Source organism: Plasmodium inui (genome assembly GCF_000524495.1).
Source record: "Plasmodium inui San Antonio 1 unplaced genomic scaffold supercont1.49, whole genome shotgun sequence".
NCBI lineage: Eukaryota > Apicomplexa > Aconoidasida > Haemosporida > Plasmodiidae > Plasmodium > Plasmodium inui.
In genome coordinates this window covers 23,540-37,270 of record NW_008481883.1, presented here as the reverse complement: position 1 = coordinate 37,270, position 13,731 = coordinate 23,540, and the positions used below count along the sequence as shown (strand labels likewise).

At 42.5% G+C, this 13,731-nt stretch overlaps 4 protein-coding genes across 4 annotated transcripts; all 4 read left to right on the top strand.

Annotated features, from left to right (window-relative positions):
- Positions 1-4,806: 4,806 nt before the first annotated feature.
- Positions 4,807-5,159, top strand: C922_05262 (hypothetical protein; the record flags this gene model as incomplete). The annotated part of the gene is made up of 2 exons (XM_008820834.1): positions 4,807-4,938; positions 4,986-5,159. The coding sequence occupies 2 exons, from the start codon at positions 4,807-4,809 to the stop codon at positions 5,157-5,159; spliced, it is 306 nt and encodes a 101-aa protein (XP_008819056.1).
- A 3,356-nt stretch (positions 5,160-8,515) lies between these two features.
- C922_05261 (hypothetical protein) lies at positions 8,516-9,034 on the top strand (the record flags this gene model as incomplete). Its single annotated transcript, XM_008820833.1, has 2 exons — positions 8,516-8,694; positions 8,860-9,034. 2 exons carry the CDS (start codon positions 8,516-8,518, stop codon positions 9,032-9,034), a joined length of 354 nt encoding a protein of 117 aa, XP_008819055.1.
- Positions 9,035-9,571: 537 nt separating this feature from the next.
- On the top strand, positions 9,572-10,067 carry C922_05260 (hypothetical protein; the record flags this gene model as incomplete). The annotated part of the gene is made up of 2 exons (XM_008820832.1): positions 9,572-9,729; positions 9,836-10,067. 2 exons carry the CDS (start codon positions 9,572-9,574, stop codon positions 10,065-10,067), a joined length of 390 nt encoding a protein of 129 aa, XP_008819054.1.
- Positions 10,068-12,332: 2,265 nt separating this feature from the next.
- Positions 12,333-13,553, top strand: C922_05259 (hypothetical protein; the record flags this gene model as incomplete). Its single annotated transcript, XM_008820831.1, has 1 exon — positions 12,333-13,553. One exon carries the CDS (start codon positions 12,333-12,335, stop codon positions 13,551-13,553), a length of 1,221 nt encoding a protein of 406 aa, XP_008819053.1.
- Between the last annotated feature and the right edge of the window lie 178 nt (positions 13,554-13,731).

The following is a 13,731-nucleotide window of genomic DNA, read 5'->3' as shown; positions in this document are numbered from 1 at the left end:
GATTACCCTTGGAGTACGATTCTTTGCTAGAGTACGATAATACAAGAAGTACCGTCCTGTTTACAGTAGTGTTGTGTGGATAATACTTCCATTTGAACAGGATATTCGCTGAAGGAATATTCATGACTTGGAGTACTGTTATGGGGACACTACAGATCTATGTATAGTACTCATATCTAAAGATGCCTAATATGACTGGTACGACGATATTTGATGAGTGGCAAAGTTAATCCCGTATTATTAAGTAAAGTAAGGGGGGGTGTAGAATTCATGACTTAGCTTTGTGCCGTATGAGGACGGCCAACCGTTACGCAACGTGTGGAAGTTCCCGTAGTAACTCCGTATGGCAGGTACACTTCTGTGGGACACATGAATGTGTGAATTGCACGATTATTTGAAGAACACTGATGTTATGTACAGAATAGTTTGTCCTGATGACAACAACTGTCCTTGGAATACCATTATTTGAAGGGTCTTCATGTTAGTTTAATGGCTGGATGATATGACTTGGGCCATTCTGCAGATCCGACATGTGGGCTACAATCATTTTGTCTAAACAGAAGAGCTATGCCAAGGCTACTATAATGTGAACCGTATTATTGTGTCAAGAATACTGATATTCGAGGTGTGTCATTTTTTGTAGGGTAATATTCTATGAAGTACATGCATATTCTACAAGGGTAAATGACAAGGAAGTATACAGGTGTCCCCATTTCCCATGTTGACGAATGCGGAGATTCTTGTAGTACTGTTATATCAATGTATTAATGGTTGATCTATACTGATATCTGCAAAGTACTGTTCATTTAAGGGCATAATTGTATAAAACGTACGGATGATCTGCGCCGCAGTCAAGTGAGTGTACTCATATCTCCCTAGGGTGATTTCTCGGAGTGCACAATTGTGGTGGGATTCTGGATACCCCCCATGCACAATTATTAAAAGAGGTGGGACATCATGGCCTATTGTTTAGGCTTCTATTATAGGCAAAGCACCATATTCCGGAATTCATAGCACTCCCTGGAGTGTTGTTATATTAACAGCGGTATAATGTGTGGAACTGCATGATTGGGGGAGTATCGCTCGAGCAAGTGTACACATATTCGGGAAGGAGTATTGTCTAAGAATTACTTATTCGCTCCCAATGGTAACATTCCCAGAGTACTATTATGTGAATGGTGGGGATGTTTGCGAAGTATTCAGATATTAGGAATAGCATTGTGAAGTGAATAATACTGTACAAGGAGTACTATGATTTAAAGTGTATGAACATGCATGCCGTATCGTTAACTTTATCCGTTGTCCCTGGCAAGGATGGTAATGTATAAAGGATAACACTGTATGAAGTAAATAGATATACGTGGTGTATTATTATATGGAGGGTAGAATCATATAACGTGTACAGATGTGCGTAAAGGGTCAATAGTGGTAAAAAGTACATCTGTATCAAGAATACGATTGTATAGATTTACAGGTTATGCGGTCATTATAGAAAGGAGAAGATTTTTTGAAACTATCAACCCCCTTGTTGTACATTCATTTGAAAGAAATTATTGTCCTTGCATTCATATGATATGTAGACAGCATGGAAAATGAGAAATGGCATTCGGTGGAGTGCAATGATATTCAAAATACAGTATTGTATGAAGGATACGGATATTCTGAAGAACCGTCCTTTGAAAGATAAGGATTTTCCTACAATATGCCCATCGAAAATGAAAAAGTGTGTGAATTGCGGGCTATGTGTTCCAAATTTCGGTTCCTATTCTTTGGGCGAAACCAGTCATTGATGAGTATAGATCTCTATGAAATGGTATTATGTGAAGAATTGAGGGCTACATTCTAAAGAAAAGAACAAGTCATTAATTACGCGCAGGTGCAACCGCTATAACTTTGTCGAATGTATTATTGCCGGTGTAATACAATAGAGGCAGAAATATTTGCATATGGACAATGCAAGGATTCTAGCGGATATGTTGTTTGTAATGTACAGTGTCGCAGGAATGCTTTTATGTGAAGGCCTCATAACATAGCGTTCTAGATACCACTAATTGGAGAACGTGACTAATTGAGGAATAATGATTTATGTGTAGTATTATTTAAAGAATATCGCTCCCCCCAGGACTACGGGCCTGTGGAATGTACGCTTAGCATACAGTCCTATTATATGAACCATGCGTCTATACCTCCAGTATTATTTTGTGTACTGTATACATGTCTCCTGAATATTATTCTGCACCAGGGTCATATTTTACAGTTTTTTTATTTGGAGACTATTATTAGCTGAAGATAACACATCTCGATGGGGAACAATGATATCAGGGACATAATCGTGCGGGTTCTATGACTGGAATACGTTTATATGGAGAAGTCAGGCCAACGGGTGCTATTATTTGAAGAATAGAATGGGGCGAAGGATATACACTTCCTTGGAAGACTAATATATAAGGAATACATTTTTCGCGACCATTATTAAGTATGTGAGAGGGAGACATTTCTCTAGAGTATCACTGCATAAACAGTAGGAGAATCCCCAGAGTCCCTATTGTGGAGTCGTCAAGATTTAAAGCAGGAAGCACCATAATTTAAAAACAGATATTTCGTAAGAGATAATAGAGTGGATGCAGCGATATTCTTGGATGGGTTCCAATCACTAAGCATTACACATATATAGAAAATACAAGATGCCTGCGGAATATTTGTATTAACTGTAAGAATCGGCCTTACAACAAATGTTTAGAGGATAATCCTCTGTCAAGGGTAATATTCTATGTAGAACAGTGCTGTGTGAGGAGGAAAATTGTTTAAGAAAATACAAAGGTTTGGAGAGTTGAATTCCATGGGGAGGACGGCAGTTGTAAAGATCATACCATTTCACCAATACACTGGCTTATAAGATACTTCCATTCCAGGAATACTCATATACCAATTCTAAGGCTATTCATGCTGTATAGGAAACTGAGGGATACTATAACTAAAAGGGGTTTCAACATACCAAGGATGGTTATATATAGGAAGACCTTTTTATAGGCGAAGTAACACTATAAGTAAAGTAATACGTCGTGAACTGTGATTATTCCCTCTCAATATTATTGTAATATAGATTCAATAATTATCCGGGTACTATTAAGGAACAATGATTACGGAAAAGTTGCACACCTGCTTTAATCTGTAGTATTTTCCTCTTAAGGGAACTCGAGATCGATGCGGTACTATTAAAATATGACAATTATGTGAAATGAAAGATTAAGCTTCTTACACTCTAGAGAGGGATAGGAAATTATAAGAAGGAGTATTAATATAAGAAACGAGGTGTCTCTCGTGAAGAGTTAAGAATAATAATAAAATAAAACAAGGGAAGGGGATAAAATGACCCTAAAAATAAGAATACACATAAGGTATTAAAGAATCATTAATCTGAAAGGAGGAGGAGCAAGCATATAGGCCCGGATCACTATAATAGAATGCATATACGAATCCAACTGACATATTTGAGAAAATTATCTACTTCAAGAAACTAAGAGAGATATATGTAACACCATATAAATACACCACAAGCCAGTGGGCATATCAACATGATGATCAAAATGGAAATGCCTAAAAGGAAAGGTAGATAATTAATACATACAGCAGAGACAATACAAGAAGAAAGGATAAAAGGAAAGATGCTCAGGGGATGAAGATTAGACACTACACCCAAAGGATAGAACCAAGAAACACAGTAGGGGTGACGCCTAAGGGATAATGTGAGCAACAGATCCTTCCCTCTGACAAAATAGATATATGAAATCGAGGGTTTCATGTTTTCTAACATATAAACAAAAGAATAGTGACAGATAATATCTTGAATCTGTGCTGAGTTCATGGAATATAATAAGTCGTACAATAACTTCACTTTAGTATGTATCTAACACTATAGATGATGATATACAAGGCGTTTCATTGTTCACCACGGGAGGATGTAGAATGTTAAGTGGTATTCATAACCCCTCTTATGAATAAGGGAGTATAAGCCTATACAATGAATACATTCCCCTATTGACATAAAGACATGGCCTATAAAGGAGTCTTACACCACCATAGAGTTATGAGGTTCTTCTGAAAAATGAGAAGAAGTGAATAAATACATCATCCTTTTGGCAGTGATATGGTTTTTATATGAGTTTTAAGTGTAATGCTATATGGGCATATAAGCAGTAATAGAAAAGTTCCCTTCCTTAATAATGAGTAAAAGAGTTTTATAAACATATTGTGTGTTATTCCACGTGATTAATTGACAACAATTTTAGAAATGATTGGTGAAGCATTGTCAGAACCATCTGAATACACAGCTAACTCCTTAAGTTTACAAGAATTATCCTAATAGATCTTTACCCCCCACAGAAAAGAGACGTCGATGTTTAAATAGCCGGATAAGAAGTGTTGTGGATTATATGATAATTTCTTTGCTATAGGGAATAACATGAAAGTTGATATAGGAGATACCCTCAACACCTGACCACCAGTGAACAGGAAGAGGAAATATCAAAACGGGACAAGCAATCCTAGAGTGATTGAAGATTTCCTGAGAGGAAATAATCTATATTATGGACGAAATGTGGAACCCCAGGAAGACTCCCACCAGGACCCCCCCACGCCGGGAGCGAATATGCACATTGCGAAATGATAAGATACAATTGAGGATAGTGGTCATCAGGTGCAAGAGACTAATGTGAATCCGGGAGCAGACCAACCCAACAGAAATCTAGGCTATTGGGCACCAAACCGAAAAAAAACAAAACAGATGTATCCCCAAGGGGAGGTTTAATGAAACCAATACAAAGCTGCGAAGTCTCTGAGCGAGAATCCTACACAGATTTTTGGGGAAGTCGCTATACAGTAAATAGTGGAGGGGAGAAGCAGGAGAAAGCGGAAAGCAAGAATATGAGCGATGAACCGGTAGTAGGCAACAGCGGACCAAGACAATATTCAACTTTCCCCGCAAGTATGACTATAGGAGAAGAATCAATATGAACAGTAAAAAGTTCTATTTTAGAGCTATTCTCCAGGAGATAGGAAGACAACAGGAGAAAACTGAGGAGCAAGAGGCACAAAATAGCAAAGTGCAAAATAATTCATCCGAGAACTATAAAAGTGGCAGCAACTGCACAATTCACTGAGTGGGACGAAGCCGGAAGCCGAGAATGAGCAACAATACTTAGAATTATATATGATAATGACCCCAGCGACTCAGAGGCATCAACCAAAGGGTACCTGTGCAGATACACTAAGGATGAAGAAGATAACTGTGTTAAGGTAAGATGTACAAGGCCAGAATCCCCTCAGATGTGGACTGAATAGCGATAAATATCTATAATGTAGAACATTAGACAGAATCCAATGAGCAATAGATGAAGAAATTATAGAGTATAAGGGTAATGAAGAGGCGAAACCCCAAAGGAAAAAAGGCCCATTGGAAAAACAGAAGGAGCAAGAAATAGCCAGCAAAAATAGAACAGGCCGAGAAAGGATTTCAATATAACTGACAGGAAAAACCAGGAGTTTGGAGACAAATTGGGCGACTGAAACCAGACACTAATAGGCACGGGGGCGAGTCCCAGGAGGAGTACGCAGTTGAAAAGAACGAGGAAGACTAGCGAACGGAATCCCAGGACACAGGAACAACAAGATGCCATAGGAACAGGCGACAAAGCGCGTACCCCCAGACGGAGGATTAAATAAGATAAAAACAGCCGCGTTAATTAACTAACATATTATTCGAAAGTGGCACTCAATCCCGATGGGAGCAAGAGCAAGTATGTCGATTAGGAATTGGGGTTTCCATTGGGAGAATGGAGATGACGACATCTTAGGAATCAGTCTACAGATCCCTGGAAACAACTGGGTTAAAACTGGAGTATGACCGCGTACGAGTGGGGAGTCTAAGAATGTGATCTTAGAAAAGAGAACACAATTTCACAGGCGCTTACTACAACAAGAGATAAACGCAAAAAGGAGTCCCGAAACGGGCGAAGGGAAGAGCTTACACCACAGGCAGATGAAACAGGGTAAGGCGAGCAGATAATACGAGGAATATATTTTAGCGAATGCAACAATATAAAACCGAAGAATTGACACCATCTCGTGCTCCAATTTAGGCCGATATCTGTGGAGGCACCCACCTAGCAGAGAAATGAAGAAAGCATACGAAGGTATCTCTTGTCTGTGAGCCGAAAAGCGAAGCAGAGCGTGGCAAGCTAAGTCACAACGAAACGGAATAGGACACCCTAGGAAGGAGTAGACTCCGAACAGAGAAGAGAATCCACAATAAACAGGACAGAGAACAGGGAATAGATTTATCTATAGTCTGACCTAAGAGAGAGAAAGAATCGGAAGCAGAAGGAGGAGTAATAAGGAGGTATCAGTACTCCCGGAATTGTGGATCCGAGGCGGAAGGGTGCCAGGCCAGACAAAAGAGGGGAGCCAAAGGAATAGGCAGTACATGCTGTACTTGAATAATAAAGGAAACCAAGAAAGACCATTCTTGAAGCAAATCTGACAAGACTGTCTCTCGAGTTAACTAGACAAGAGCCAGGAAGGAGGAGAGTATGGACAAAACCCAAACCAACTGTCGAAGGAGTCCTCCGTCCAAGGGAATAGAAGGACGCCGCGCAACTTAAGGAGCACTCCCAACCCCCACATCAGAAGTCATTCAGACAGGAGAGAACACCTAGGATTCCAATGAAGAGGATAAACCCAAATTTACTAAGAGAAAAGTGGGGAATGAATGAACAAAAGAACAGAAGATTACTCAGGGAGGGTGTGCAAATTATAGATTAACTTTAGGCAGAGGTGAAGACAAAACCCCCGGAGGCAAATCTCTGGGGCAAGCGGAATCTAGAGAGCGGGCAAACATCAGGAGATTAAGAGAAGTAATGAATACTTCATGGACCTATATCGATTATCCAGATAAGCCATAATAGTTTCAACTCCCCTAAGGACCGAGGCAGTCGATGAGATGTCGGAGCACCCAAATTCAAATAACTCTTTTGATAGGAATGGACGGAAAACTCCAGAAACGTCCAAAAATCCAACAGGTCGGGGGGGAGGGAAGGATTCGGGAACAACTATCCAAAGCGTATGATCTCACAGATGAGACAAATCAGGCCGAAAACAGCCTACTATTCTGACATGGGGTCAATGTATGTCTAACTCATAAGACGAATCAAACTACTAATGAGAACGAGAGAGCAATGATCACCGGCATCAGCAGAGGAAAGAGTCGGGGAGGAAACCTGTAGAAATAGGAATATCAAATAGCCATCTCATTAGAGCAAGGAGAAGCGTCCCCCAGAAGGAATTCTATAGGAGGTTGCTCAAAGTCGGAGCCAGAGGAATCCTAGCCAGGGTACCATGCACCAGGAGCTGCCTGAAACAAATGACTTAAACGCAGTAAAGTGCGGGTCCGTGCGCTAAACAAGTCGTCTCAGGGACCAAAAAAGGAGGACCTAAATATAAGACCGGCAACAGATCACTCCACCACAGATCCTTAAGGATACAAGTGGAACGGGAAAATGCGAGAACAACGTGAAGTCCAACACCCCAAGGAAAGTTTAGGATGCCAAGGTGTTAACCCATGTGAGGAACTTCCTTAGACCAGTAGTCTAGAGGGTGGATTAAGGAAGTTTAGAACCATGAGCTCCTGAAACAGCAGATGACAAGAGGATAACTGAGGAGTCCCCCCCACGTCGGCTACACATTAGATCAGTACAAATCAAGCAAACTGCCTCACCGAAGGATAGGTGACGATCGAATCACCTCCCTCAGGAGAAATCTAATAAGAGTGGAGGAATTCGCTCATTTAAAAAAGAGTAAAACACGAAGAAGATTCATTACAGCATCTTCTTCTTCATAGCCGACTAATAATATTAAACTGGACTTAATAACAATCTCAGTCAACCTCGGGGAGGTTAAATTTTAAAACTCGTAAATATCAACCAGAAAACACCGCGAAGTATGGCAGGCGTCTCAGCCTAAGGGTTAAACATGAGTTTTAGAGTCAGAAGGAGACAAGAAAGTCAAATCAGGCGTCCTAGATCCAACACCCAGCAGGGCACCAAATTTCGAAAAACCGATTAGGGGCAAGCTAAGATTAATACCAAGACAAGTAGAACAATGGGACCGTAAGGAAATCCTGAAGAGGCTTAAGGAAATCGAATGATAGAGGAAACGGAAGGCGTACATGGAAAGCAGTCTTAAGGAGAATAATCCAAGGAAGTCACGCATACCCCGACTACCAAAGTGACTCGCAGTAGAACGCGGAGTTCCCACCGAGTTAGAGTAGGGTGGGAGGAAGTAGAATACAGCAGATAAGCCACACCAGAAAACTCAGGAACTTAACCGAAACAAATTATAGTCGGATCTCTCCTCCTGACTATAAATTTTCAGGTAGGTTCTAACGAAAACAAATCAAAAAAGGGGCCAGAGTTGCAATGGAGAGCGTAACAACCTGAGTGAAGGAATCAGCGTCTGCCCCATGAAAACGATGGGGGACCTCATAAGGGAGGACTTGTTTCACGTGGAATTCAAGGGAGCAGAAGAAGTAAAGGAATCAAGCAGAAGAGTTGAATCAGAAGTACTGTCAAGCCGCAGCATAGTCTCAGCCATAACGCAAATACGACCCAGCGCTAAGGAAGAAACCAAAGAACAAATCAAGTGATAACAAGCAGTAAAAAAGGAGGCATTGAAATCTGAAGTAAATGAAGAGAAAGCCCCAAAGTAGACGAAGGAGTGTGATCCAGTATGGAAGTACGTACTAGACAAATTCCTGGCAGGATAGCTCTAAGAAACTCTCCGAAAAACCCAAGTCTCTGCTCCCAGGAGGAAAGATAAATCGACTAGCCAATACAAGTCTTGGACGAACCCCCCCCTAACCCAAAAAGGAAACAGAAAGAAACAGGAGGAACAGAGGAACATCCCAACGAGTAAAAGCGTCGTGGCCTTTGCCTCCTCAACCAAAAGACTCAACAATATCAGGGCCCCCCCGCCTTCATAAAAGCGCCATGATCTTGACAAGGCAGATCGCCTAAAAACAACCCAAATATTTCTAACCCGTGACTGAGGGTTCTTGGCCAAGGACCAAATATCCTCAAAGTACAGAGGCGTCCTAGGTCCAAGTCGTAGTAGGAGTAGTGTGCTCCCAAAAACAACAGACAATAACTATAATCTGACATGCATCTCTCCCTGACCCAAAGAATCATGGCCAGTCATCCCCAAAGGGTAAATGAAGAAGAAGAGGAGAATGAGAGCCAAATAAACCCCCCAGGACTAATTTCTACTCAAGGAAGCAAAGGGGGAATTCCAGAACATTCCTAGGAAGTTATCCAGTGGCCTAAAACCAAAAAGCGTACTATATCGCGTCAACCACCTCTCTATATCAAATACTCTTATCGATCCAACACGCAGGGGGATGGACATCACTAGATCTGACAGCCAAAAAATCAGATAGAGTTAAACTCACGAAGGCCCTGGCACAAAGGCACAAGGTCACCCCCAAAAATAGCGACTGAGGCACGGATAACAAAGGAACTCAATGACTCCATACAGGCCCTTAGGGGGTAAAGAGAAGGAACTGAATCTTTGGGATTTAGAAGGTGTCGGAGAGATGTTGACCAGCAACCTATCGAGAAAGAGGAAAATATATAGAATGAATAAAATGAAAGGGAGAAAAAGTAAACAAAATATGGCAAGGTAACAATTCATGAGTGGAGTTGAGACGTAATATCCCATGTCAGCTTAACAACAAGCTTTAATTAGTAGAAGAGAAGGATTATCTTCGTCAGAAATGACTTCTCAGCAATGGACCCTCCAGCAACTCAAAACCAAAGAAGGAATCATTTCCAAGACATCACTTCCTCAAAGTTCTGGGGCATGACAGACTGCTTATCATTTTAGGTCTGTTCAGTAAACAATCAGGCCTAAAGAACGAGTTCATGTTCTCGTATTTCTCTCTAGAGTCAAGAGTCAAGCATAGGGGTTCCTTAAGGAAGTCCGCCCACAGGGAAAGAATGATCCTCCTTGACAGGTAATGAGTTAATTTTGAATTCGTCCCCCGAAATAGGAGTCAGCAACACAGGTTCTAGTCCTAGGATGCAGGAAAACACACCTGAGAGGGGCCATAGGTTATCCCAGGCGTTTTAGTTGAAGTATTTTCCGCCAGAAGCAAGAAACCCAGAGCAATATATGCAGCCAAGTTGAAGAAAATATATTTGGGACAGATTAGGGAAAAAGAAATGAGATGTAACGATAGGGGGAGAACGCAGTTAAGATATAGATATCTAACATGTATTTAAAATCGCCAAAATTGCGGGAGATAGGAGTTGAATTCTTCAAGTAATACAACCGAGTTTATAAGATAAAACCAGATAGATGATCTACACGAAGGGGTGAGGAAAGAAAAATTGTATTCGAAAAGGATGAGCAGGGAAGCCAGGAGATATTCCCAAAGAACTCAACTGTAGGGGTAAGTCGCCAAAGTCTATGGCTCCAGAACGGCTATTATCATGGGTAGTCCAAAAGCTCAAAGGATACAAATCACTCTGAGTAGAAACCGGGACCTAAACTCCCGAGTCTAATTATAGTTCGGTATAGGAGTTCGGACGCCCAAGCCTCTCCAGAAGGGATTATATCACGAACCGACTTAGAGGATCAGTCCGTGAGGAGATGAGGAATACCCCCGAAGAATCCAGGAGATAAGGGGGGGTATTAGCATACCGAATCTGCAAAGCTAAGTGGGGGGGAACAGGCTTGATCTATCAGCAAGGCTTCCCTTCCCAAAATAGGTTAGGAGAAGCAGGTAGAGGCAAGAGGAGATGAGTATGGAGATCAATCCCGGGTGCCTTCCCGGAGGGTAGGCCGAAGCCGCTTAATGTGAAATGAAAAATAAGATTTGAGAAGAGGTCAGAAGAGCAACGTTCCAAGCGTGAATCGAGTCGAGGGATAAGGGAATGTTTGGGGCTAAGAGCCCAGATTAAGAATAGGAAGTTCCAGTAAAAGTAAAGCTAGAAATGGACCACACTCAACAGAAAGGGACGCGGAAAATCGAAGCAGCCTGATAGAGGGATCCGCCTGTAGCCGAGTTATTATCTGTAGGGATTCAGGTGGACATAGAATGGCCGGAAGTAGAAATAGGAAAAACAAACCCCCAAAATTTCAAGAGGCGTCTGGGTTTCCGCTTGCCTAGTGAAGAATCAGCAAGAATTAACCTCACCTAAGAGGGGGAAGGATTAGCTTCCCCACCAGGAAAATCCGAGGATTCATAGAAATAGAGTAATGCATTCCTCAGGCTTAATGTCAGGATATATATAGGAAGGCAGAGTCTGAGTGAACTTGGCTAAGTAGAAGATCCCACAGACGTAAACACCCGATCGCGGAGCCATATCAAGAATGGACAGCCAGAACTTTCTTTCCGAAAGTCGGCCAATCTAGACAAGGCATGAGAGTCTCTAAGAGAGTTTGAATAAAGAAGAAGAATTACCAATGTCCAAATCAAGGGTGCTCAAGCCCCAATGACACAGCTTTGGGTTAGAACCAGATGCCAGAAGAAAATCAGAAGAAGGAGTAGGTATAAGGTCACCCGAAAAATTTCTTGCTATCAGTTAAGTTTCACTAAGAAATTGTGCAAGAGGGGGAGTTCATAGGATGTGAATCAGGAATTCAGGACCTTAACCGAGTAACTGGTCAGTAGTAGTCTAAGCATCTACAACACAATGACAAGTACTGTCCCACACCAAGGAGCTTAGAATATTAGGCGACGAGTGGAGGAGTATTAATTGGGAGGCCGTAGGATAATTAGCTAACAAGAAAGAGGCCTTTGATTAAAAGGGAGAGCCAACAACAGGGAAATAACCTCAACACCGAACAAAAATTCTCTCTTCCCGGGGTTCCTGATTCTCTCTCCCTGAGTTAGAATACGTCCAGACAGTTCCTATCCTTGAGATCATTACAGGGAAGGGAAACTTAAGAGTTTCTCCAAAGGAGTCTCTTAATAGGAGGAACCGGAGGATCAGAATACCCCCCAGGAACAAACCAGCGATGGAAAAGGGAGATGGGAGAGACATACTGGAATAATAGTGTCTTCTCCCCAGGGAGAATCAGGCGTATCCATGGCACCAGCTTGTCGAGGTTTAGAGTGAAGGCTAGGTCGTCCCCAATCCATTCCACCTACAGGCCATGGAAAGGCAACGGCCTTTTAGATTCAGAGCAGGTCAATTACAGTACGGAGGAAGTATTTTTCGAGAGTTCACCACCGCATCTGTTGAGGACAAGAGGAAGATGATGTGATATATACAAACATGGCGAATTTTTTCTCATATGTGGATTATATAGATGGAATAAGACGAAGTGTCAAGCAGACAAATCCGTGTGGGAAACGGGATACTTTGAACTGGACACTATGTGATATAACAGGGGAGCCCAAGGAGGATACGAAACCATACGACTCGGAGCATATAATAGTGAAAGAGTACGGAGCAGGAGCACTGGGACAATTTCTAAGTAAGGCTAGAGATTTTTGTCTTGGATTCGAAGTTTGGACAGCGGAGTTTACCGTAAAGGAGCAGGGGGAAAAGTATCTCCTCACCCAAGGGAATTGTACTGCTGATGCTTCCAATTTCGGCTATGGCACAAACAGAACTGGGAGGTCCTGTAGTAAAACGACGCGCGAGTTGAAGTGGGGTTCCTGGACGAAGAAGTCCCCAGAGACATGGAGAGGCAATCCTGAGTTGAATCTGAGGGTCTGTATGGATATAGTCCAGATGATAATTTATTCCTTTGGCATTAATGGCGTTGAAAATGGAGCACCCAAGTTCCTCAGGAGGGAAGACGGATGTGGGGAATTATCACGGATGTTAGCGGAATGGTCAAATGAATCCCTTCGTGATAGGATTATGGGAGAGTGGTTCAGTAATAATAATAAAGGATCATGGTCCTATCAAAACTATATCCTGAGTGGAATTGATTTCTTTGAGTTTCTGCAGGAGCTCATTGTGGGGAATGATAAGGCAGATAAGTCAATCGGATGTCGAAAAGCGACTCCCTCGGAACTAAGGAACGGGGCTTGTAGACACGGATGGTGTCCTGAGGAGCTGGCAAGTGTTCCTATACCGGTTGAGAATTCCGGAAGGGGCGTTTCGCAGGTTGGAGGGGAGACTGATCTGCAGAAGTCACTCCATCAGCCGACAGGTGCACATACGGAACCTTTCAGAGCGCAAGATTCCGGAGGTTCTGGCGAGGCGGGTGTAGATGCCACGCTGAGGCACCTCATGGATGAGGGAACCCAACCAGCGAATGGGGGCGGGAGCCCGGTAAAACGGGGGGCGGACGGGATGGAAACTTCGGAGGGGAGCTCTGGATTGGGGGGACTGATTGGAGGGGTTTTCTCGTCACTGATATTGGGGATGATTGCTGTTTATGGCATCTCAAGGATATTGAGAAGGGGAGGACGGAGATCGAAGAAATGGAGGGAGGAAGGGGAGAATCCGAGGAATATGTTCGTCTCCTTGACGACCAAATAGGGAGGAGCAGGGATTTGTCACGTGGGTCGGTAGGATTAGTTCCTGGAGGCGAGTTATGATTTGATGCTTGACTTTCGGATCATGTATTAGGGTTACGGTTTCAAGTGTTGGGTTTACGATTCGGTTTAGGGTGTGACGATTCAGGGTTCGGGGTTTAGGTCTTCAAAGTCTAGGGATC